The following is a 27,113-nucleotide window of genomic DNA, read 5'->3' as shown; positions in this document are numbered from 1 at the left end:
ATGCCAGTTATCCTGTCAACCTTTCACAAGACTTCAATTTGTTAATTGAAAGTATAAACAGTATAAACACTTTTTACAGTAAACAAATGGTAAAACAGTACTAAACAATTCCATTAAAAAAAAAATTGGTGTCATTATTAACTTTCTGTCCAAGCTTGTATAATCTACTGCCTTGTTCAATTGTAAAAAATATTCTGTGCCTAAAATTCACATTTCTATCACAATTATCATACTGTAAACATGGTAAGCTAACTTCATTAAAATTAATAGTCCTGTCAATAGCATGGAATTACAAGTCAAATGTAGTTTTTTTGTAAGCCTTTCAAAAGAATTCAAAATATGAAAAATTAATGAAAATTAATTTAAGCCATCAGACACTTGAAAAGTGGCACATCACATCTCTAATGTAATCATTTTAACTTTTCAACAGAAATAGCACTGCAAAAATATTAAGGACATACTTCTGTATTTTGGTAGTTATGCTGTCAACATTTAACAAGATTTCTTCAACTTGGACTTGAAAGCATAAATAGTATAAACACTTTTAACAGTATGTCGTGCTGTGAAATACAGCCGACAGGATTGCGCACCAAACACGAAGCAAGGCCAAAGCGCATGCATGCTGCAGGAGAACAAAGGACTTCTTTCATTTAAGGTTTGTGATAAACCATCAAACTCATTCGTTAAAAGTGAAACGACTTGGTCGCATAGTGATGCGGGTGTGGTTCTCCCAAGGATGCAGACGGCTTCGGACACAGCTTGCAGGTACGAATATGATTTATTTAAAATATAAATCATACGGTGGATAAACAAAAAGACATGCACGTAGCACAAAAGGCAAGAAACAAAAGGACTAGCGTGGGAGCTAGCAGGCAAAATGGCATAGCGTGAAAACTAGCAGCTAAGGAACATGAAATAATCGTCGTCATCAGTTGTATGGGAACAAACTAGGAAGCCAGACCGAGTGAGGCCAGGGCAAAGACTAAATAGCCCTCTGATTAGTGCCCGGGCAACAGGTGCGCGTCCCGAACACTAACCAGAGGCAGGTGAAAGTAATCAGTTGACATGGCAACTGAACACAAACAAAATCAAGGTGCTGAAAACATGTGACTCAAACATAAACAAACTATGATCCGGGCAGCGGATCGTAACAAAAAGGACTCTATAGTAATATAAAGCGAATTTTTCTGGACATTATCATGCAAGAAAAGTTTATTTTTGGGACCGCGATCACCGCGTAATGATTTTTAAAGGTTGCATTACAAACATTTAACTGTCCCATGTGATCAGCCAGTGCGATTGGAAGTCCATGCTCAATTATTGCCTCCGTAAATAAAACTTCGGCATTTATCACATCCAAAGAATCTGTTTGGGCGACGAAAAACGTTGAAAGTTTTCCACTTGTATCGCTAGCAACGGCATTAGACTTGTGTTTTTTTGTCCCAACGTGGTCTTTTACATCGCTAATTCCTCCGTGTCCGATCGAAAAATCTTGTCTGCACAAGGTGCAATTCGCGTAGTTTTCACCCTTTTTTTTTTTTTAATTAATGAAAAACCGTATTTTTTATCACTGCAACCGTAACCCGGAATAGGTTGATGAAAACCGTACGAATTACGGGAAAACCGGAGTAGTTGGCAGGTATGCCTCACTAATGCCTTGCATCGTCTATATTAGATATATAACAACGGGCGGGTGCGGGCGGGTGCGGGCGGATGGCGGGCGAGTGCAGTTCTGATCAAACGTTACATCGGGTGGATGGCGGATGGTTGACGACTTTCTGATGCGGTTGCGGATGAAATATTTGCCTATCCGCGCATCTCTAATATATATATATATATATATATATATATATATATATATATATATATATATATATGAAATACTTGACTTGGTGAATTCTAGCTGTAAATATATTCCTCCCCTCTTAACCACGCCCCCAACCACGCCCCCGCACCCACCCCCCACCTCCCGAAATTGGAGGTCTCAAGGTTGGCAAGTATGGGTTGAGTACAAGTAATGATAAAATGACATAAGTGATAAATACAATCCATAGATTATTAAACAGTGATTAAAAACAGTAAAACGGGTTTTTATGTATATATATGTATGGGTAGGTGTATACATAAATATATTTTTGGAATATTTGTAAAATTGTTTAACTCCAGATATTGTATTTTGTAGAAGAAGTCTGTCAGTACGTGATATGAAAAAAACAGATGCATCAAGCTCTGGTTGTAACGCTGTGTTTTGCAGCTTGATCCTGAAAAATAAATGTGTCGCACAACGAAAGAGTTGGCCCATCTTTCAAGCTGTGTAACATACTGAAGCCCAGAACACGACGCATGTTATGGCGTCACATTAGTGCCAAAAATCAGAGCGCATAAAAACTGTTATCGCGCGCTGATTCTCCACTTCGTGCGCGCGCGCGACACCCTTTTGGTGCCTTTTTGCGCGCGCGCGGTGCCTTTCTGTGCGCGCGCGACGCCTTTCTGCGCGCTCTCTGTGTACTCCTGGCATCTCTCCTCGCGCTGTCATGTTTCTTTTTGGCACTTTGGGGGCGGGTATACTTAGACGGCCCCTCCTTTCTGATTGGTCAGGCGAAAAATGCTGAAAAATGCACAGAGCCAATCAGAAGTATAGCAGGGCGGGTCATCGTCAATATGTATCAAGATTTACGGAGGAAGAAGTGGATAAAAATATGTCGCGCGCTGATGAAGGTTATTTCATACCACATAAACACAATACAGGGTAATACAAAATGTGACCCAAATAAATAATAAGACAACAAACACCATAATCACATCTTTCAGCCAGAACTGGTCCACCCGCAATAACATCCAACTATAACATTATTTTATATTTTCACTTCTTCTTGAACATTTGTTTTCTAATTTATGGAATTGCTTTTGATTCAGCCATAAAATTAATGAAATAATCTTTGAATTTTGTTTTTAAAATGTTAAAAATAGCTTTTTTTTTTTTTTTTTCATAGTTCTTTTTATTGATTTCACATTCACATTGACAACATATTCAAACCCTCTTCATCCCCTACCCCTGCTGTCACTCAAAACAAAAACAAAAAAACAAAAGTAAGAGTACAAAAGTACCCGGAGTAAAAAAATAAATAAATAGATAAAGTTCAGTACAAGGCACCTAAAACACAGTAATTGAAAACTGAAACATAATGTAGACGCAGCATGACAAGGCCATATCTAGGTACATATCTAGGGCTCTTCCTGCACTTGTGTAGAAGATTGGTCAAAAAAAGTAAAAAAAAGGTCTCCACACTTTAAAAAACTTGTTTTCAGAGCCCCGTAATGTGTATCTTATTTTCTCCAGCTTCAGGTTTGCTAGTACGTCCCTTATCCAGTGGGAGACTAAGGGTGGGTCAGCCTCCTTCCACTTCAACAATATCAGGCGGCGTGCGAGGAGGGTGGTGAAGGCAACTATTTTGTGACCCCCGACAGGTAGTTCCATCCCTTCAGGAATGATTCCAAATACGGAAATGAAAGGGTTTGGATCGATTTGAATTGTTAAAACCGTAGAGAGTGCTTCGAAGATGGACTTCCAGTACCCCTTTAGCTTCGGACAAAGCCAAAACATGTGTATTAATGTTGCGTTATCTAGTTTACATCTATCACATAATGGGTTAATATGGGGAAATATTTTTGCTAATTTTGCTTTTGAGAAGTGCACCCGGTGTATCACTTTAAATTGGACCAGTGAGTGTCGTGCGCACATTGAAGATGAGTGAACCCTTTTCTCAATGTTTGCCCAGGTTACGTCATCTATTGATGTTTGGAGGTCTTGTTCCCATGCTGTTCGGATTCTTAGCATGGAAGTGCATTCTAATACTGAGAGTAAATTAAGTATATGTGAGATTGCCCTCTTCTTTATTGGATTTAAACACATAATTTCATCTGTGGTTGATTTAGAGGGTTTGTTAGGGAACTGCGGAAGAACTGTTTTAACATAATCCCTTATCTGGAAATATCTAAATATATGGGAACTGGGTAGATTAAATTTCTTGGACAACTCCGTAAAAGAGGAGAATATATTGTCTATAAAAAGATCATTGAAGCATTTCAAACCCCTTTGATGCCACATATTAAAAGCTGTGTCAAGTGTTGAAGGTGGAAAGCAGTGATTTGATGCTACTGGACTGAAAAGGCTCATTCCTTGCAGGTTAAAATGTTTTCGAAATTGACAGTATATTTTGAGCGAGTGACTTACTACAGGATTAATATTAATTGTCTTCACTGATAGAGGCAAAGCTGCACCCATTAGGGCTGCTAAAGAAGCAGAACCACTAGAATGTGTCTCCAGCTTCACCCATGTAGGACTTTCCTTATGTAGATGGTAATATGTCCAGTATGACATGCAATGCAAGTTGGTGGCCCAGTAATATACAGAAATTTGGAAGGGCCATACCTCCATCATGTTTTGCTCTTTGTAAAAACTCCTTGCGCAGACGTGGCTGTTTGCCATTCCAAATATAAGATGAGATTATTGAGTCTAATTTTTTGAAAAATGTACCAGGGATAAATACAGGTAAGCATTGAAACAGATACAAATATTTTGGAAGCACAGTCATCTTAATTACATTGACTCTGCCTATAAGTGAAATGAAAAGGGGAGTCCAATTAGCCAGATCTTGCTTGGTTTGTGTAAACAACTTCCCAAAGTTTTGCCTGAAGAGGTCTTTAAAATTCTTTGTAATAGTAATTCCGAGGTAATTAAAACTGTCTGTAGTGATCTTAAAGGGCAACCCAATGTTTTCTAGTATTGAGACGTCCATATTCAAGGGCAGTAGCTCACTTTTATTTAAATTCAATTTATAACCGGAGATTTCACCAAACTGTTGTAACAGGCTAAGAATTAATGGAATTGCAGATTCTGCGTTGGACACATAAAGGAGAAGATCGTCAGCATAAAGGGACAATTTATGTTCTATGTTTCCTCTATGTATGCCCATTATAGAGTGATTAGATCTAATGGCTAAAGCTAGGGGTTCGATAGCCAGGACAAAAAGAAGGGGACTGAGGGGGCATCCCTGGCGAGTTCCACGGTGTAAATCAAAAGGACTTGAATACAAATTATTAGTCAGAATCATAGCAGAAGGGCTGGAATATAACAGTTTTATCCATGTGATGAATGTTTCCCCAAATCCGAATTTTGCCAGCGTTTCAAAGAGGTAGTCCCATTCTACTCTATCGAATGCCTTCTCTGCATCCATGGAGAGAAGACATTCTGAAGCAGCTTGACAAGGAGTGTACATTATGTTAAACAGGCGTCGGGTATTAAAAAAGGAGCGTCTATGCTTAACAAAACCTGTCTGGTCTGGGGATATTAAACTGGGTAAAATGTTTTCCAAACGGTAAGCTAATACTTTGGCCAATATTTTATAGTCTGTGTTTAACAAAGATATGGGTCTATAGGATCCGCAGTCTAAGGGGTCCTTGCTCTTTTTTGCCAGTAATGTTATGCATGCCTGATTTAGGGTGGTTGGGAGAAATCCCGCTACTAGTGATTCTGAATACATGGCTGCCAAAATAGGAGCTAACTGTGTAGAGAATTTCACATAAAATTCACACGGCAGACCATCCAAACCAGGTGATTTTTTAGTTTGCAGAGACTTAATGGCCTCCGATATTTCTTGTTGTGTTACTGGCTTATCTAGATTTAAGACCTGATCTGGTGGCAAGGATGGGATACGTAGATCCTTAAAGAAGTCCTGTACGGCATTGGGATTGGAGGGACTGTTGGATGCATACAGTTTACAATAGTAATCTTTAAAAATATTATTTATTTCCTGTTGGTCTGTAGTGACCCTACCATCCTGAGAAAGCACCCCATTGATAATTTGTTTAGCTCTTACCCCCTTCAATTGTCTGGACAGAATTTCCCCTGCCTTCTCACCATGTTCATACAGAACACTCCTATTCCTGAGCAGAAGGTTTTCAATGAAAAATGATGAAATAAGGTCATATTCTGCTTTAAGTTTCATACGCTCTTTATATAAGTCAGGAGATGGGAATTGTGCATATATTTTATCAATTTCAGCTATTTGCTTGTCCAGACTTAGTTGTTTTGCTTCAGAGTTCTTTCTCTTATTAGCCATGAAAGATATTATCTGCCCTCTTAAGTAAGCCTTAAGGGCCTCCCAAACAGTCGCAACTGAAACATCTGTGGTCATGTTTATTTCCAAAAATAGAGAGATTTGTTCTGATAAAAAAAGTACAAAATTTTCATCTGCTAATAATAGAGAGTTAAACCTCCAATTTCTTCTAATTGTCCTTGATTCAGGCAAATTCAGCTTCAATAAAAGGGGAGCATGGTCAGATATTAGTATAGTTTGATACTCACAAGAACTTATGTAGGGAGTTAATTTATTGTCAGTGAAAAAATAGTCGATTCTGCTATATGTGTGGTGCACATGCGAAAAGAAGGAGTATTCCCTACTTTTTGGATGCAAAAAACGCCATATATCGGATATGCCAAATTCCGAAAGAAAAGTTTGTATATAGGAAACTGATTTAGATGCTACATAACCTTTTCTGGCTGTTGATCTGTCCATCCCAGGTTCTAAACAAAAATTAAAATCACCTCCCATAATGAGCTGGTGAGAGTTTAGATCTGGAAGTAATTTGATGAGACGATCAAAAAACTGGGCATCATCAAAATTCGGAGCATATACGTTAGCCAGTACAACCTTGGTGTTATAGAGTTGGCCAGTAACTATAATATAACGTCCGTTTGAGTCTGCTATGATACCAGAGGGGGTAAAAGATATATCCTTATTTATCAATATGGCAACGCCTCTCGCCTTAGCCTGAAAAGTAGAATGGAAGAGCTGACCCACCCAACCACATTTTAAACGAGAGTGATCTGACCTTCGAAGGTGGGTCTCCTGCAGAAAGGCAATTCCCGTCCTCAGACGCTTGAGGTGTACTAGTGCTTTTTTCCTCTTTACCGGGTGATTCAGGCCCTTGACATTCCAGCTAACGAGGTTGATGTCACAGTTCATGCTGCTTCTATGTATGATATGGAAAAACAGTTAAACATCAAACAGGTGATACAGTGCCAATTAAGTTTAGACCAAGTACTCAAGTAATAGTGACCAGCCTTTATGCCTTGAGTGACAGCAAAACAAAAACAACCTCCCCCCAACCCTAAGGTGAATTCAGCTATTAAAAAAAAAAACAGCACACCTTCCCTAACTAACTTAAAGACTTCCAGATTACTTCTTAAAAAAGAACCAAAAACCCTCTACTCCCCCATATTATTAACCTATTAAGTACCCCACCTGATACAGGGAAATAACTGAGTACAAAGATATATATTAGATGTAAATATAATAAAACAGGGTAAACTATTAAATGTATATATAATCAAAAAATAAATGCTTTTTCAAAAAACAAACAAAAAAAAAAAAAAAAAAAAAAACTGAAAAGATATAAATACAATTAAATAGCTATTCTTGTTGCATGTGCATAGCTTGCATGTAAGTAGTGCATTTAGATCAGCAGCATTTCAAAATTGAGATAGAAATTAACTATGTTAAACCTTCTCAACTTAAACCAGAAAAAAAACTTAACACAAAACCCTTCAAAATGAAATAAACCAATGAAGCTTGATCATTTTCAAAAAAGATACAAATAAAATGGGAAAAAAAGGGCTCCTTTATACACGTGCATCTCAAATGAGGTAGGGAAAATGAGAAAATAATAAATTATTGGTTTAGATGAATTATATGCTGCTGAGACTTTACAAACTTCTATCTGGACCGATATAAAGGCTAGCTATAAACACATGGTAGCAACAACAGTCATATAGATTGAGGTAGAAAGTATAACGTGTAATATGATTATACAGTCCAGGTCTTAAACTCACTGTAACTCATAAACAAAGTTTGTTGATGAGGCCGTTATGAAGAGTCTTTATACGCCTTGATATAGTTAGCTGCCTCGGCTACTGATCCAAGCCAAACGCGAGTGCCGTCCGTCTGTGTGATGCGTAGCCTGGCCGGGTAAAGTAGCGAGGGTTTGAGTCCCATCTTGTACAGAGACGCCATCTCAGTCCGGTAAGCCCTCCGCTGATTCACTACCTCTGGAGAGTAGTCTTCGTATACTCTGAACGCGTGCCCGTGGTATTGCAGCGTACCCTTCTTCCTAGCCTCCCGGATCAGCAGCTCTTTACTCTGGAAGCGATGAAAACAGAGCAGGATAGGTCGGGGCTTGTCCCCGTGTGCCGGCTTGGGGGCCAGGCTGCGATGAGCGCGGTCCAGCTCAGGTGGAGAGGCGAATACTTCCTCACCAAGTACTTCCTTCAGCAACAAGGAGAAAAACTTGGTAGGTTGCGGGCCTTCTATCCCTTCAGGTAAGCCAACTAGCCGGGCATTACTCCGCCTGCTCCTTCCCTCCAGGTCGGTGAGCTTAGCCTTTAGCTTCTGGTTGTCGGCCTGTAGCATGTCACAAACAGCCTCCACCTGCTCCAACCGCTGATGTAGGGATTCGGCATTTTCCTCTAATGAAGTCAATCTATAGTTATGTCTATTGACAGTCTCCTGAAGTCCGTCCAGCTTCTCGTTCACCTCGCTAAAGGATGTTTTGAGCTCAGTCAACAAGGTTGATCTGTGGTCCGATAATATAGCAATTAGCTCAGATTTGCTAACGGCTGCAGCATCTGCCTCTGCCTTCTCTTGCGACTTTGCAGATTTGGGAGGCATTGTCAGTCATCAAGCGTGTTGCTATGCGTCGTTGTAGTAGAAAAGAGTTACCAGCGGTTAAATGCTCTTCAAATACAGGTGGGGTGCATGTTAAAAGGAAGAGTAAAGCGGGAGCTAGAGGCTAATACGTCTTCACGCCATGCGTCCTCAACCGGAAGTCGAAAAACGTTAAAAGAGAACTGACTAACACTGACCCTACACAACTATGTTGCACAATTAAGTCATTTTTTTAAAGCGAAATAGGTCATTTCAACAGGTACAGCATCCTATGTCATATCTACATGTAATAAGATTTGTAACAAGGCAAACCGTTTGTAAATTGGTCGAAAATCGAGCAAGTTATGGTAATTTAATTAGTACATGTACCATTGACATCAATGTAATGATTGAGGCTAGATGTCCGAGGTAAGATGGCTACAACGTTGCTACACTGGAGAATGATTGGTCATATGAAAAATGCTCAGAGCCAATCAGAAAGAAGGAGCCGTCTAAGCATATCCGCCCCCAAAGTGCCAAAAAGAAACATGACAGCGCGAGGAGAGATGCCAGGAGTACACAGAGAGCGCGCAGAAAGGCACCGCGCGCGCGCAAAAAGGCAACGCGCGCGCACAGAAAGGCACCGCGTGCGCGCAAAAGGGTGTCGCGCGCGCACGAAGTGGAGAATCAGCGCGCGATAACACTTTTTATGCGCTCGGATTTTTGGCACTAATGTGACGCCATAGCATGTCCCCAGTTTTAGTTTAGAGATAAGGAAAGATTGGCCTGGCCCAGTAGGATCCCTCTTTATGTTTGTGAACTTTATAGTCCATACATTTAGAGTGATAATCAACACTCTAGAAGTCTAGAATGAAAGAGTATATAAGAGAATTAACAGAGTGTGTACCTTCAGTGCTGAATGATGAGCAGAGGCAGAGTTTGGAGTGTCTTCTTTAGCTTGCTTTCCATGTTTATGTACTCACTGTCCACTGTGTCCAGGAACTTGGAAAATGTTTTCGTGCCGTTAGCCGTTTGACGCCCGGTATCATGCTAATTAGCTGCCTGTAGAAATTGCAATGGCTCTATCAATGTTGTCCTGGCTAGCAGCCCCTCCGTTAAAATCCTTAGGTGAATGTGGAGGTGAAGTGTGTCTCTCTTTACTAGCTTCGTCGAAGCATGTTGCTATTGTAGCTGTTTCAGCAGATTTGAATTACTGTTTTGTGCAGTAGATAGGATCTTCGATCCAAGACACATCTTACATTGAACTAAAATGTTCTTTTCTTTGTGCTAGACAAAAGAAAAGTAGTGAGAATATCTCCATGTTAAGAAACTCGGCTTCAGCTCCGCCATGATGTCTTGTTAGTAAACACAGACAACACCAATATTTAATAAGTTCCATTGAAAATATAGAACTTTACACACAGCGCTCAAAAGTCTATCAAAATGTTTTTAGTACGACTTTGGTAAGCTATGAAGCCGCTCCGCTTGAAGGATTGTACTGTGCTTCAACATACGAGTATTATAATGGTGTGTGTATAAGGTAAGACATATTATCTGGCGTTTTGTTTCGCAATATTATGCAAAAGCAACTTTTCTTACCTTTGGGTACCTGCTGATCTGTATTTGGGATCTGCATAAATCCTGAAAAATTGCGCGCATCCGCCTGTGTCGACACTGTAGTCGATAAACTTCTTTTCCTCTATCTTCTTGTTATGGGACATTCATCCTCCGCTGTTGCCATTTCTAATATAAAGTAGTGTAAAGTTCTTACTTATATCTGTCAGTAAACTCGCCATGAAATCGCTAAAACATACCGGTGTAGTGAGTTTACATTATCCACCCAAGGAACTTTAGTTATTAGAGAGTTCCGGTCGGACGTTTTTTTCACGGGACACATTTCCAGCAGATGAGGAGATGCTGCTCCGTTAGAAAATGGATGGATGAATATTTGAAATAATTGATTTTAAAAAAATCCATCCGTCATGTCTTTCATAATGATTGTGAAGGATTAGGCAAAATTCCCCAAAAAGTGCAGTGCCCCTTCAAATATATATTTTTCTGTACGTGTTTGCGATTTGACAAATTGCTGACTCTTTTGAAGCATTTGCAATGATAATGATGATTGGTAATGATAGCATGCAATGTGATGCTTTTTAAAATATATTACAATTTCCTTCTGCCTTGCGTCAAGTTTCTGCTCCAGTTCTTTCTTCTGCTCGAAGAGCCGATTCAAGCGAAGGAGGCGTTCGGTGTTGCTCCTTGTCATCGTCATCAGAGCGTCACGGGCCTTTTCTACTTTCATCTGGCACACACACACAAACAAGTATCAATAAATGTACAAACCCCAAAACCAGTGAAGTTGGCACGTTGTGTAAATAAACACAAAATACAATGATTTGCAAATCCTTTTCAACCTATATTCAATTGAATAGACTGCAAAGACAAGATATTTAACATTAGAACTGGAAAACTTGATTTTTTTTGGGGGCAAATATTAGCTCATTTGGAATTTGATGCCTGCAACATGTTCCAAAAAAGTTGGCACAAGTGGCAAAAAAGACTGAAAAAGTTGAGGAATGCTCATCAAACACTTATTTGGAACATCCCACAGGTGAACAGGCTAATTGGGAACAGGTGGGTGCCATGATTGGGTATAAAAGCAGCTTCCATGAAATGCTCAGTCATTCACAAACAAGGATGGGTCAAGGGTCACCACTTTGTCAACAAATGCGTGAGCAAATTGTCGAACAGTTTAAGAACAACATTTCTCAAAGAGCTCTTGCAAGGAATTTAGGGATTTCACCATCTACGGTCCGTAATATCATCAAAATGTTCAGAGAATCTGGAGAAATCACTGCACGTAAGCGATGATATTCCAGACCTTCGATCCCTCAGGCAGTACTGCATCAAAAAGCGACATCAGTGTGTAAAGGATATCACCACATGGGCTCAGGAACACTTCAGAAAACCACTGTCAGTAACTACAGTTTGTCGCTACATCTGTAAGTGCAAGTTAAAACTCTACTATGCAAAGCGAAAGCCATTTATCAACAACACCCAGAAACACTGCCGGCTTCACTGGGCCCAAGCTCATCTAAGATGGACTGATGTAAAGTGGAAAAGTGTTTTGTTGTCTGACGAGTCCACATTTCAAATTGTTTTTGGAAACTGTGGACGTCGTGTCCTACGGATCAAAGAGGGAAAGAACCATACGGATTGTTATAGGCGCAAAGTTGAAAAGCCAGCATCTGTGATGATATGGGGGTGTATTAGTGCCCAAGGCATGGGTAACTTACACATCTGTGAAGGCACCATTAATTCTGAAAGGTACATGCAGGTTTTGGAGCAACATATGTTGCCGTCCAAGCAACGTTATCATGGACGCCCCTGCTTATTTCAGCAAGACAATGCCAAGCCACGTGTTACAACATCGTGGCTTCATAGTAAAAGAGTGCGGGTACTAGACTGGCCTGCCTGTAGTCCAGACCTGTCTCCCATTGAAAATGTGTGGCGCATTATGAAGCCTAAAATACCACAATGGAGACCCCCGGACTGTTGAACAACTTAAGCTGTACATCAAGCAAGAATGGGAAAGTTGGTCTCCTCAGTTCCCAAACGTTTACTGAGTGTTAAAAGGAAAGGCCATGTAACACAGTGGTAAAAATGCCCCTGTGCCAACGTTTTTGCAAATTCTAAGTTAATGTTTCTTTGCAATAAAAAAAATGAAGTTTCTCAGTTTGAACATTAAATATCTTGTCTTTGCAGTCTTTTCAATTGAATATAAGTTGCAAAGGATTTGCAAATCATTGTATTCTGTTTTTATTTACGAATTACACAACGTGCCAACTTCGCTGATTTTGGGGTTTGTAGAAAGCAGATGCATGTCTTGGAAGGCACGTAAATATGCAAAGAAACAAAATCAGCATACATCCCACTGTTTGATTTCTTCGGCATTCGCGGCTTCTTGAAGGAGTTTTTCCTGCTTCAGCTCCTCAACCGACCTGTTACCCGACAGCGTCTGCAGAACCTCCAGATCCACCTCCCTCCCAAACCTCCTCATCATAAGCTGGTTGCATTGCTTCTCCAGCACTACACCGACACACAAACAAATTAACATTCCTTGGTTCCGCTGGTTGGGATCTCAAGGTCATTGCTTTCTCGGGTCTTACTCTGGATCTCAGCGTTCATGTCCTTGCGTTCTTGAACAAGCCTGGCATATTGCTGACGGGCTTGACTGTAGACTTCTCTCTGCTGGCTCTTTTCCACCTCCAACTGAACCACTCGCTCTTGCAGATATTGCAGCTCCTTGCTATTGAGCACCAAAGCTCGGCTGAGATCCAAAGGCAGAGGACCATTGATATCAAACTCAATCTGAAAGATACATTAAGGAAAAGCACAGGTAGAACATCAACTGAAGAAGATTGATTTGTCTTATCAGTCCAGAGTTGTTGTTTACCTGATGGAGCCGAAGGGGAACCACAACATCTAGTTGGTTCATTTTCTGCTGTTTTTCCCTATTAACTTTCTCCAAGTCTTCTTCTGCTGCCTTGCGACTGTTCTGCACTAATTTTAGCTGCAAATCACCAAAAAATAAATAGTTGGTGGTCACTAATAAGAGTGTAGCGTCCAAACTAGGGCTGTCAAACGATTAAAATCGCATTTTGTTAATAGTTAACTCAAAATTAATTAGGATTAATCACAGATATATATAATTTTTCATCATTAAAAAGTGTACTGTTGCGTCCGACCAGAATTCCCTCTCAGGGAATTAAAGTCAATGGTCAATCCCAAGTTCTTTCAGATGACATATATGCAGAGTAATAGGACCATCAAGACAGAATAGGAATATTATCAAGTTTTACTAAAGCTTCAGGAGACCAGCCCGCACTAACACATTCATATCGTTTTCTCGGATTGGTCTAAAATTCAAATGGAAGAGACAACTTCTTGCATACGAAGAAAGCCCCCACCCTGCCCAGAAAGGAATACACCCTCATTGTTCTAATACAGATAAGATATAAGGGAGTACTCCAACTCCTACATTCCAAGCCTTCAAGGTAACACACACAGTCTACTTGCGGACATAAAATGAAAAAAATAGAAAGAGTACAAATGGAAAAACACTAGCTGATATAAACATGACTATGAATAAAGAAAGAACTCTTGAAAATATATGCATTCTCCACAGTACTCTAGACAGATATTTTTCAAGTTTTAACCCCACGAAAGGACAAGTAATTGTGCTTTAATGAAATGTGTTTTAAACATTATGCTTTCTTTAACAGCTCAACACAAAAAGGACAAACATAATTTATTGACAATAAAAACAATTGCTTGCTGTGTGCAGGTGTTTTGCCAGATTTTGTCATATATATTCCTGCTTTAGGAGCACTTGCATTCAGAGGAGGAGCTACACTTCCTTGTTTAGATACCAGCTTCCGGCATAAATACCCCAAAATGTTGATTAACTCAAAATCAATTGGGATTAATCACAGATGTATATAATTTTTCATCATTAAAAAGTGTACCCTAGACAGATAATTTTCAAGTTTAAACCCCATGAACGGACAATTAATTGTGCTTTAATGAAATGTGTTTTAAACATTACACTTTCTTTAACAGCTCAACACAAAAAGGACACACAGAATTTAATGAAAATAAAAACAATTGCCTGCTGTGTTCAGGTGTTTTGCCAGATTTTATAATCTCTATTCCTGCTTTAGGAGCACTTGCATTCAGAGGAGGAGCTACACTTCCATTTTTAGATACCAGCTTCCGGCATAAATACCACAAAATGTTGATTAACTCAAAATCAATTGGGATTAATCACGGATATATATAATTTTGTATCATTAAAAAGTGTAACCTAGACAGATGATTTTCAAGTTTTAACCCCATGAACCAACAATTAATTGTGCTTTAATGAAATGTGTTTTAAACATTACGCTTTCTTTAACAGCTCAACACAAAAAGGACAAACATAATTTAATGACAATAAAAACAATGCCTGCTGTGTGCAGGTTTATTGACAGATTTCGTAATTTCTATTTCTGCTTTAGGAGCACTTGCATTCAGAGGAGGAGCTACACTTCCATGTTTAGATACCAGCTTCCCACATAAATACCACAAATTGTTGATTGTTAACTCAAAATTAATTGGGATCACAGATGTAAATAATTTTTCATCATTAATAGGTGTACTGTTGCGTCTGCTCAGTCGTCCCTCTCAGGGAATACAAGTCACTGGTCAATCCCAAGTTCTTTTAGATCATATATATGCAGAGTAAGAAGGACCATCAAGACAGAATAGGAATATTATCAAGTTTTACTAAAGCTTTAGGACACCAGTCCTTACAAATGCGCTAATACCAGCATCTAGAAGTGGTCTGAAAATCAAACGGGTAGAGACAACTTATTGAATATGAAAACAGCCCCCACCCTGTCCAGAAAGGAATACAGCCTCTTTGTTCTAATACTGATAAGGTAAAAAGTTAACGCGTTATCGCGTTACCTTTGACAGCCCTAGTCAAAATCTAAGAATTGTAAACTCATGGAAAGTCTACAGTCTGTTTTTGTACTTATTTACATGCTAACTGTGGAGTCTATTCAGGTCTGACTACATTTAAATCCACACTGGACCCTCCTCTCACCTTCTTAATAAGCGTGTCACATTCTCTCTCCAGAACGTCGGCCCTCTTTTTCTCCTCTGCCAGCCGTTCTTCCAAGTCCAGTCGGCGTTCACGCAGCTGCAGTACGTGCTCAAACAACTTTGGGTCACAGTCTATGACACAAAAGTACATAGAGCATTTACTGCGTTTGGTTTTGGATGCGTTTTCAGTAAATAGTACGAAAGAACACTCAAAAAAATAAATAAAAAATTAGCTTCAACCAACAGGTAGAAGGTTGTAACTTACCCACAATTGTTCCAACAGCTCAAAGATTCCAAATACACATCTAAACTGGTTTTGTAATGGATCTGTTAAAGCTGAAACTAAGCTTCTGGAATAGACTTCCCAAAGCCCTGACCTTGTGGCTTGTGGCTTGTGGCTTAAAAGACAGGTCCATGCCTGGAAACCATTTTATTTCAATGAACTGGTTGTATATTTGTTGGTCGAGTGATGAGCCAAAAAGGCGCCAACGAGGAATCGTTGAACAAAAAGCTTTATTTGTTTCGGCGAGCCTCAGACTGGAACTGCAGCTTCCAGGAGAAAGAGTATGGGCCTGATGACTTTTCTGCTGTCCTCTCAGAACACTGTCCTTAAACACCTTTCACATGAAGACCCCCACTCTTCGTAACTCTAGCCTCAAAGCCGGCCAGTCTGGACAAAGCCCAGTTTGTTGTTTGGCCAGTAAATCTTTCCCTGACATTATCCCTCTGATCCGTTTGTGTCGATGACCACCGACTCCTATCCTCTACTCCTACCTGTGGGGGCTTCTTGCCAGCTGTTGCTAATGTCTTTACACATCCTCCAAACCTGCATTCCTTTAAGATTCCAATTATCATGGGGGCAAGAGCCACCCGAAACTAAGGGCAAATTTCCTTAGTAGAAGAATCCTGTCAAGGATTCTGTGACCAAAACAAACACATGCTAGCTCACCATCATATAGGAAAATGGTACATGGTATAATTGACCTCAAACTCTTATCAGGTCTGCTAAGAAAAGTGATTAAATATCCAGCCAGAATGTTGTCCGTGCATTTCTGATTCGCCGTTGTTTTGTTCAGTGCAGAAATCGCGTCTTTAGTTGGACATCCTCGTTGTTGACCACACCATACATTTTAGTCCGCTGTTTATGTTCAGGGTTCCAGCTGACTTTGGGCAAAAGAACAACAACCACGACTGGCTACCAGTCAATTGTACTATAATACAAAAATTATTTTAAAATGTATGATTTTCCTGTCCAAACCAGTTTTCAAGCATATCAGAGAGAAAAGTCCTCACTTTTGGGCAATCTTTCCGAGCTTAATCTTGTCTCTGTGAACTTTCTTATACATACTTACCACTTTCCACTACGGTTGTCCCGATACCAATTTTTCGGAATAATCACTTATTCTTGTGTTGTTTGATACTTTACATTAGTTTTGGATGAGACCACAAAGTTGGGTATCGATCCAATACCAAGTAGTTACAGGATCATACAATGGTCATAATTTAAGTCCTCATGTGTCCAGGGACGTATTTCCTGAGTTTTTAAACAAAATATAATTTTTTTTTAAAAACGAACAAAGATTTTGTGATGCTAAAAAATATCGATGTAATCATAGTATCCATCCATCCATCCATTTTCTGCCGCTTGTCCCTTCCATCCATCCATCCATTTTTTACCGCTTTTTCCCTTCGGGGTCGCGGGGGGTGCTGGAGCCAATCTCAGCTACAATCGGGCGGAAGGCGGGGTACACCCTGGACAAGTCGCCACCTCATCGCAGGGCCAACACAGATAGACAGACAACATTCACACTCACATTGTCACACTAGGGCCAATTTAGTGTTGCCAATCAACCTATCCCCAGGTGCATGCTAAATACACTCCTGTACTTGGTATCATTACAGTGGATGTCAGGTGTAGATCCACCAATGGCGTTTGTTTACATTGTGACGCCGGTGAGCTACGGTGTGTAGTGAAGCATGTTTAGCTATTCCTCGTCCTGCAGGGATGATACTTGTAAGAAACTTACATTATTTGTCACCATGGAGACCAGGATTAGTGATTTAGAAGTAGCTTCAAACACTGCAGACTGCGGCTGAAAGTTAGCCGCTAGTTAGCTAGCCATGTGTTAAAGCACCTCTTCCTGAGGGCGTTTCAGTGTTATAACTTCACCTGTATCGTTAGTTTTTAATCCAAAATGCGTCCGTTCTCCCTATTCTGTCTACACACATTGCCTGCTTGTAAGTACTCATTGATTGTGTGCTGCAAATATGCTCCTCTGCCTGCAAAACCAGAAGTATCATGACGTGAGAACAACGCGCCGTCATGCCTGTTAAAAAAAGGGGGGACTGTTACTTTTTAGAGGCGGTATAGTACCGAATATAATTCATTAGTATCGCGGTACTATACTAGTACAGGTATAACGTACAACCCTACTTTACACCAAGAGGTAAAAGTAAAGTACCGACCTTGAGGGCATTCTTCTACAGCAGCTTCTCCCTCCGGTGTATCCCAATCCTCCTCCTCATCATCATCATCCCAGTTTTCATAATCATCAAAGTCTTCACCGCTATCATTGTCCCCTTCTGCAAGTCATATTTGCGACATGAGGAGTACACAAACATACAAACAGTAGGCTGACGGTGCATGTGAACGCTCCCCTCACCTGTGTTTCCTACCGCCTCCTTCTGTTTAGCACGTTTGATTTTCTTCTTGAAAACTTTGAGGAGATACTCTTCAAACTTCTTGTCGTCACCCAAAGAGGCCCGAAAGGCTTTGGAAACAGCTCTTTCTCTCTCCTGCACCTTGGCTATGTCTCTATGCTTAAATTCGAGCTCCTCCCGGCACTCTTCCAGCTTAGACTATTGCACAAGAGATGGAACAACTAATTACCGACATGAGGCACCATCTGTAGTAATGGGATTTGAGAATCACTTTTGCCAAATACAGCTAATTGGAATTTCTAATGTGCAAAAACCCAAAACCAGTGAAGTTGGCATGTTGTGTAAATGGTAAATAAAAACAGAATACAATGATTTGCAAATCCTTATCAACTTATATTCAATTGAATAGACTGCAAAGACAATATATTTAATGTTCAAACTGAGAAACTTAATTTATTTTTGCAAATAATCAATAACTTAGAATTTAAACACATTGCAAAAAAGTTGGCACAGGGGCATTTTTACCACTGTGTGGCATGGCCTTTCCTTTTAACAACACTCAGTAAACGTTTGGGAACTGAGGACACCAATTTTTGAAGCTTTTCAGGTGGAATTCTTTCCCATTCTTGCTTGATGTACAGCTTAAGTTGTTCAACAGTCCGGGGTCTCCGTTGTGGTATTTTACGATTCATAATGCGCCACACATTTTCAATGGAAGACAGGTCTGGACTACAGGCAGGCCCGTCTAGTAGCCGTGCAGAATTATCTTGCTGAAATAAGCAGGGGCATCCATGCTTGGATGGCAACATATGTTGCTCCAAAACCTATATGTACCTTTCAACATTAATGGTGCCTCCACAGATGTGTAAGTTACCCATGCCTTGGGCACTTATATACCCCCATACCATCACAGATGCTGGCTTTTCAACCTTGCGCCTTTAACAGTCCGGATGGTTCTTTTCCTCTTTGGTCGGGAGGACACACCATCCACAGTTTCCAAAAACAATTTGAAATGTGGACTCGTCAGAGCAGATAACACTTTTCCACTTTGCAACAGTCCACCTTAGATGAGCTCTGGCCCAGTTAAGCCGGCGGCGTTTCTGGGTGTTGTTGATAAATGGCTTTCGCTTTGCATAGTAGAGTATTAACTTGCACTTACAGATGTAGAGACGAACTGTAGTTACTAACAGGGGTTTTCTGAAGTGTTCCTGAGCCCATGTGGTGATATCCTTTACACAATGATGTCGCTTTTTAATGCAGTACCGTCCGTAATATCATCGCTTACGTGCAGTGATTTCTCCAGATTCTCTCAACCTTTTTATGATATTATGGACCGTAGATGGGGACAATCCCTAAATTCCTTGCAAGAGCTTGTTGACAAATGTTGTTCTTAAACAATTAGCTCAGGCATTTGTTGACAAAGTGGTGACCCTCGCCCCATCCTTGTTTGTGATTGACTGAGCATTTCATGGAAGCTGGTTTTACACCCAATCATGGCACCCACCTGTTCCCAATTAGTCTGTTCACCTGTGGGATGTTCCAAATAAGTGTTTGATGAGCGTTCCTCAACTTTCCACTTGCGCCAGCTTTTTTGAAATACGTTACAGGCATCAAATTCCAAACGAGCTAATATTTGCAAAAAATAACAAAGTTTACCAGTTTGAACGTTAAGTATCTTGTCTTTGCAGTCTATTCAATTGAATATAGGTTGAAAAGGATTTGCAAATCATTGTATTCTGTTTTTATTTACTATTTACACAACATGCCAACTTCACTGGTTTTGGGTTTTGTACTCTGATTCAGTTACTACCATGTTTAAAGTGGTGGCAAAAACATGTTACACAAATGGTGTATGACAAAAATAAGCAACATCTCACCATCAAGTTGTTCTCCTCTTTGAGATGCATGTTCAGCTTCTCCTGCAACGCTTTCTCACTCTTGTCCACCTCCTTCAGGACCAGCAGTTCCTGGTAAAGCGTCAGCTGACGAAGGTCGCCAAGTTTAAGCTTCCAGTCCAGCAGCTGCACCTTCTTAAGACACATCAGGTGCTCCTTGTCAAACTGATGCACCAAGCTTTCCATCTTCAAGAATCAGTACATCCACAGTTAGGATGTTGTGTTTATATACAAATACCTAATAGAAAGATAACCGTAACAGACCTTTTCTAAGAGAGAGTCCTGTATGTGGAGAAATTTGCTCTCCTTGTTCGTCTCGCTCAGATGTTCTTCTTGCTCTCCTGTAGGCTCTTTTTCTTGTTCTTCTTCGATGGCTAGAGATGACAATATTCCCATTTCCTCGACTTCTTCCACTTCCTTCTCTAGTTCCTTCAGCAAACCTACCTCCTTATTCTCCAGGTCTGTACACTGAAACCTGAAACATTTTCATAAATCCATAATTTTTCTTTACACAATTCATCCATCCATCCATCTTCTTCCGCTTATCCGAGGTCGGGTCGCGGGGGCAGCCTCCTAAGCAGGGAAGCCCAGACTTCCCTCTCCCCTGCCACTTCGTCCAGCTCTTCCCGGGGGATCCCAAGGCGTTCCCAGGCCAGCCGGGAGACATAGTCTTCCCAACGTGTCCTGGGTCTTCCCCGTGGCCTCCTACCGGTCGGACGTGCCCTAAACACCTCCCTAGGGAGGCGTTCGGGTGTCATCCTGACCAGATGCCTGAACCACCTCATCTGGCTCCTCTCCATGTGGAGGAGCAGCGGCTTTACTTTGAGCTCCCCCCGGATGGCAGAGCTTCTCACCCTATCTCTAAGGGAGAGCCCCGCCACCCGGCGGAGGAAACTCCTTTCGGCCGCTTGTACCCGTGATCTTGTCCTTTCGGTCATAACCCAAAGCTCATGACCATAGGTGAGGATGGGAACGTAGATCGACCGGTAAATTGAGAGCTTTGCCTTCCGGCTCAGCTCCTTCTTCACCACAACGGATCGATACAGGGTCCGCATTACTGAAGACGCCGCACCGATCCGCCTGTCGATCTCACGATCCACTCTTCCCCCACTCGTGAACAAGACTCCGAGGTACTTGAACTCCTCCACTTGGGGCAAGATCTCCTCCCCAACCCGGAGATGGCACTGCACCCTTTTCCGGGCAAGAACCATGGACTCGGACTTGGAGGTGCTGATTCTCATCCCAGTCGCTTCACACTCAGCTGCGAAACGATCCAGTGAGAGCTGAAGATCCTGGCCAGATGAAGCCATCAGGACCACATCATCTGCAAAAAGCAGAGACCTAATCCTGCAGCCACCAAACCGGATCCCCTCAACACCTTGACTGCGCCTAGAAATTCTGTCCATAAAAGCTATGAACAGAATCGGTGACAAAGGGCAGCCTTGGCGGAGTCCAACCCTCACTGGAAACGTGTCCAACTTACTGCCGGACTGATTTACACAATTCAATCAAAGATATTTGTGACTAATAAAATGAGGGGTACTCTTTAAAGACTTCCAAAACTCGCATTGTTGGACGTTCAAATCACTTAGATTTAGTTCTTCCTGTTCTTATAAGAAAGAGGTTTGCATTCTGCAAGACAAAGGCCTGATCATTGCCCTCACAGAAGCAAAGCCTTTGGCTTGGAAATCTTTCCTTACCCACATTATAAGCGTGTGGACTCTAAGTCAGGGTTTTTCAACCTTTTCTGAGCCAAGGCACATTTTTTTTCATTGAAAAAATCCCGAGGCACACCACCAGCAGAAAGCATTGAAAAATGAAACTCAGCAGCCAATATTGACAATTAAAAAGTCGTTCTTGCAATTGTTGGATATGAATTCAAACCATAACCAACCATGCATCAATATAACTCTTATCTCAAAGTAGGTGTACTGTCACGACCTGTCACATCACGCCCTGACTTATTTTGAGGTTTTTGACGTTTTCCTGTGTGTCGTGTTTTAGTTCTTTACTTGCGCTCCTATGTCGGTGGCAGTTTCTTGTCTTCATTGAACGCTGTTCCCTGCACCTGCTTTGTTTTCTTAATCAAGACTATTTAAGTTGTGTGGACGCTATCCTTCTTTGAGGGGACATTGATTGTCATGTAATGTACGGATGTACTTCGTGGACGCCATCTGCTCCACACGCTGTAAGTCTTTGCTGTCGTCCAGCATTCTGTTTTTGTTTACTTTGCAGCCAGTTCAGTTTTAGTTTCGTTTTGCAGAGCCGTCCCTAAGCTTCAATGCCTTTTCTTAGCGGCACTCGCCTTTTGTTTATTTTTGGTTTAAGCGTTAGATACCTTTTTACCTACGCGCTCCCTCCCGCATATTGTGATCAGGACAAACCATGTTCGCGACATCTCCAAAGCAATTAGCTACCTGCTGCCACCTACTGATACAAAAGAGTATTACACGGTTAGTCTGCCGAACTCTAGACAGCACCGACACTCAACAACGGCACATTGTTTGCGGGATTATAAATACTGGTTTGCAAAAAATATTTTTAACCCAAATAGGTGGAACTAGATAATCTCCCATGGCACACCAGTCTGTATCTCAGTGGATAAAAAACACTGCTCTAAGTCACCCAGGTCCTGTAGACCCTTTACTCTCTGAACCTTGTGCTATCTGACTTTTAAGAACTTCAGACGATAAATACTTATTTCTAACGTGAAGTCATGGTTGGATGTAACCTGCGGACTTCCACAGCTGAAGTCTTCACTTTTTTCCAAGATGTAGTGGCTGCTGGTGCCAGGAGCTCTGTGCTCTTGTGTTCCTGATATTTCCCTCTGGTTTTCATGTGGGGTTTTTTTGCCTTTTGGTTCGGGACCCTTTGGGACTGTGTGACAAGGGGTGGCACTTTCGTGACTTCTGCTGTGCTTTTTTGTGAACTTCTGGATCTGCTTTTTGGCCATGGAGACCAGCTACTGGGTCTCTGCCACACCAGAGTCCGTTTGGAGAGACTGGAGGAGATGCGGATGAAGAGACGGGGGCTGCGGAGCTGGCGCTGAGCGCCGGGACGGACAACCTTCGCAGTGTCTTGGCTGAATGATCAGGTATCGGACACCTCGGTCTCCTTGGACGCATCCTCGCTCATCCATGCGGAGTGGACACTGGCCGAGAGTTGGTGGGCGGCCGAGGGTGGAGTCGGCTCTATTGGTTGCTTTGTTGGGTCTGCTCCTGTTTCTGGCCATGCTCTCCCCACCCCAGCAGACGATAGCGTGGATCACTGCATAGGCCACCACAGTGTCTGTTTTTTTGTTGTTTTACTTTTGTGGCTGTGTGTAGAAGTGGCTGTTTGCACCAGCTCTGCTCTTTTAATGTCTTCAATGTCCTTTGTGTTCTTTGATGTTTCCCCCTCTTACACACGTTTATGTGTGCTATGTTTATGAGTTTTTTTCTTTTACCTTGGCCTCAGCCTGGACCCCCTCTCCAGGGGCCCAGGCTTAGACTGAATATTTAACCGTTTAACCTTATTTTTCTCATCTTTTGTGTAAGGGGGGCCAGAAGTTGGCAGAGCCGTCAGCGATCATGTTCTGTCTCCCTGTAATGTTTGTCTGGTCTTGAATGGGATTGTGCTGAAAATCTTAATTTCCCCTCAGGGATTATTAAAGTATTTCTGATTCTGATCCGTATAAATCATTGGGAAAAGTGCGGCATATGCATAGAAAACCAATTTAAGTCTATCAGGGCATGGTGGAAATCTTTAATGAACACCCGTCATAAGGAAGCTGGCTCCAGTACCTCTGCTCCCTCAGCAACCTGTATCTGTCCAAGGTGGCTCGGTTGCATCGCTGCCTCTTGTCTGGGATTTCCTCCGGTCTTATAGTGGGCAGGTGGGGTGGACAGCGGTGGAGATGGGGTGGCAGAAGACTCTGGACCCTCTCGATCTGCTGAGCTGTAGCCCGTAATTTTGATAAGAGGCAAAGTTTTGAATCCCGCAAAGCCCAGATCTCTCTGTTTATCTCAGTCTGTTTCTCGTGTATCTAAAAAAAATAAAAAATCAAGAAAAAGGATGAATAATTTAAAAATATCACATCTGTATGTCGCTGTTACATCTCGATCGGCATTTGAAGATAGAAAAAATGAACGTTTGTACAAAAACCAAAACCAGTGAAGTTGTCACGTTCTGTAATTTGTAAATAAAAACAGAATACAATGATTTGCAAATCCTTTTCAACTTATATTCAGTTGAATAGACTGCAAAGACAAGATATTTAATGTTGGAACTGAGATTTTTGTTGTTGTTGAAATAATCATTACCTTAGAATTTAATGGCAGCAACACATTGCAAAAACGTTGGCACAGGGGCATTTTTACCACTGTGTTACATGGCCTTTCCTTTTAACAACACTCAGTAAACGTTTGGGAACTGAGGAGACCAATTTTTGAAGCTTTTCAGGTGGAATTCTTTCCCATTCTTGCTTAAGTTGTTCAACAGTCCGGGGTCTCCATTGTCGTATTTTAGGCTTTGAATTGCGCCACACATTTTCAATGGCAGACAGGTCTGGACTACAGGCAGGCCAGTCTAGTACCCGCACTCTTTTACTATGAAGCCACACTGTTGTAACATGTGGCTTGGCATTGTCTTGCTGGAATAAGCAGGGGCGTCCATGATAACGATGCTTGGATAGCAACATATGTTGCTCCAAAACCTGTATGTACCTTTCAGCATTAATGGTGCCTTCACAGATGCGTAAGTTACCCATGCCTTGGGCACTAATAGACCCCCATACCATCACAGATGCTGGCTTTTGAACTTTGCACCAATAACAATGCGCATGGTTCTTTTCCTCTTTGGTCCAGAGGACACGACATCCACAAATTCCAAAAACAATTTAAAAGGTGGACTCGTCAGACCACAGAACACTTTTCCACTTTGTATCAGTGCATCTTAGATGAGCACGGGGCCCAGCGAAGCCGGCAGCGTTTCTGGGTGTTGTTGATAAATGGCTTTCGCTTTGCATAGTAGAGTTTTAACTTGCACTTACAGATGTAGCGACAAACTGTAGTTACTGACAGTGGTTTTCTGAAGTGTTCCTGAGCCCATGTGGTGATATCCTTTCCACACTGATGTGGCTTTTTGATGCAGTACCACCTGAGGGTCCGTAATATCATTGCTTACGTGCAGTGATTTCTCCAGATTCTCTGAACCTTTTGATGATATTACGGACCCTAGATGGTGAAATCCCTAAATTCCTTGCAATAGCTCGTTGAGAAATGTTGTTCTTAAACTGTTCGACAATTTGCTCACACATTTGTTCACTAAGTAGTGACCCTCGCCCCATCCTTGTTTGTGAATGACTGGAAGCTGCTTTTATACCCAATCATGGTCACCCTTCTGTTCCCAATTAGCCTGTTCACCTGTGGGATGTTCCAAATAAGTGATTGATGAGCATTCCCTCAACTTTCTCAGTCTTTTTTGCCACTTGTGCCAGCTTTTTTGAAACATGTTGCAGGCATCAAATTCCAAATGAGCTAATATTTGCAAAAAATAACAAAGTATTCCAGTTCGAACGTTAAGTATCTTGTCCATGCAGTGTATTCAATTGAATATAAGTTGAAAATGATTTGCAAATCATTGTATTCTGTTTTTATTTACCATTTACACAACGTGCCAACTTCACTGGTTTTGGGGTTTGTGCTTTGATGAGTAAAAGACTGTAGTTTGTGCTTTACATTATTCTCCAGGTCTGTCATCTCAGATTTCTTTCTGTCTGCACTCATTCGCAGATGTTTTGGTACAGTGAAGTTTTCATCCGTCTTAAGTTTCAAGTCTCCAATGTTCTCTTTGGCTTCGATGATAGCCTTCACATCTTGTGGATCTTCACAGTTCTTCTTCGGCTTCTCTGCATAACTTAAAGAGTAAAAAAAAACATTGTTAATGCAATGTACCATTGGAAAACGACTTCCTGAGTCAAATTCAAATACGCCTGCATTGACCATGACCACACTCACAGTTTATCCCATTCCTGCTTCCTCTTCTCAATCTTGACCTGTGCTTGTTTAGCTTTCTCTGCAGCCTTTTGGAGCCGTTCAATCTGCCGATCTGCCAGCTTTATCCTCGAAGAACGAGTCACCAGGGTGTGAGGCACATCTTCCTCTGGCAATGCACGGATCAACAATAATTGATCCTTGTACAGTATTGGAAAGCAATTTGTTTTTAAGCTCCCTCTCACCGTCTGTTTCGCTGCTGTCTTTTACAGGTTGGTCTTTAGATTTTCGACGTTCGCTTTGAGCAGTTTCATTCCCGTGGGACTCGGCGGATCTGCATTGCTGTTGGACGTGCACTGAAGAAAGTGCCGGAATATGGTAGGTGGAAACTTTGTGACCAGTGTGGATGGCAAACACAGTGAGTCTGTCAGACTCTGAAGAGCCATTGAACCTGGAAGAACAACCCACCAAAAATGTTTTTTTATTGTGGTCATAAGCTGGATGTCTCTTATTTGGTTGGTCTTTTGTCCATTTCGTACAGCATGGATCATTTATAACATAGTGGTTCCCGCATATATAGCGTAATGTACGGATATAATGTATAATGCGCCTAATGTACGGAATAATTCTGGTTTTGCTTATCGACCTCGAAACAATTTTATTTGGTACATGGTGTAATGATAGGTGTGACTAGTAGATGGCAGTCAAACATAAGAGATACATGTAGGTGCACTATAATGGCAATATGACTCATGTAAACAAAACTAACATTTTATATGTTCCATTGAAAATATAGAACATTATACACGGCGCTCAAAAATCTATCAAAATGTTTTAGTACGACTTTGGTAAGCTATGAAGCCGCACCGCTTGATGGATTGTCGGCGCATTAAACATACAAGTATTATTATGGTGTGTGTATAAGGTAAGACATATTATCTGGCGTTTTATTTTGCAATATTATGCAAAAGCAACTTTTCTTACCTTCTACTGCTGATCTGTTTTTGGGATCTGCATAAATCCTGAAAAATTGCACGCGTCCGCCTTTGTAGTCCGTAGCGACGCCGTAGTCGATAAGCTTCTTCTTTTTCTCTATCTTCTTGTTATGGGACATTCATCCTCCGCTGTTGCCATTTCTAATATAACGTAGTGTAAAGTTCTAACTAATATCTGTCAGTAAACTCGCCATGAAAGCGCTAAAACATACCGGTGTAGTGAGTTTACATTATTCA

General features: G+C 41.3%; 1 protein-coding gene across 1 annotated transcript in view; it reads right to left on the bottom strand.

Moving 5' to 3' along the window:
* The window catches only part of LOC133619716 (cilia- and flagella-associated protein 44-like), an 83,660-nt gene that overhangs the window by 5,980 nt on the left and 50,567 nt on the right, over nucleotides 1-27,113 (bottom strand). Inside the window, exons 21-33 of the mRNA XM_072915387.1 lie at nucleotides 26,127-26,332; nucleotides 25,906-26,050; nucleotides 25,627-25,804; nucleotides 23,692-23,933; nucleotides 20,174-20,384; nucleotides 19,892-20,095; nucleotides 18,017-18,212; nucleotides 17,820-17,936; nucleotides 15,355-15,485; nucleotides 13,162-13,278; nucleotides 12,875-13,076; nucleotides 12,634-12,794; nucleotides 10,873-11,007 (exon numbers count right to left, since the gene is read on the bottom strand). Of these exons, the coding sequence (XP_072771488.1) occupies nucleotides 10,873-11,007; nucleotides 12,634-12,794; nucleotides 12,875-13,076; nucleotides 13,162-13,278; nucleotides 15,355-15,485; nucleotides 17,820-17,936; nucleotides 18,017-18,212; nucleotides 19,892-20,095; nucleotides 20,174-20,384; nucleotides 23,692-23,933; nucleotides 25,627-25,804; nucleotides 25,906-26,050; nucleotides 26,127-26,332 (2,245 nt within the window). The remainder of the gene's footprint in view (nucleotides 1-10,872; nucleotides 11,008-12,633; nucleotides 12,795-12,874; nucleotides 13,077-13,161; nucleotides 13,279-15,354; nucleotides 15,486-17,819; nucleotides 17,937-18,016; nucleotides 18,213-19,891; nucleotides 20,096-20,173; nucleotides 20,385-23,691; nucleotides 23,934-25,626; nucleotides 25,805-25,905; nucleotides 26,051-26,126; nucleotides 26,333-27,113) is intronic.

This window comes from Nerophis lumbriciformis, linkage group LG20 (assembly GCF_033978685.3).
Source record: "Nerophis lumbriciformis linkage group LG20, RoL_Nlum_v2.1, whole genome shotgun sequence".
NCBI classification, from domain to species: Eukaryota; Metazoa; Chordata; class Actinopteri; order Syngnathiformes; family Syngnathidae; genus Nerophis; species Nerophis lumbriciformis.
This window is presented reverse-complemented; position numbering and strand designations above follow the sequence as displayed.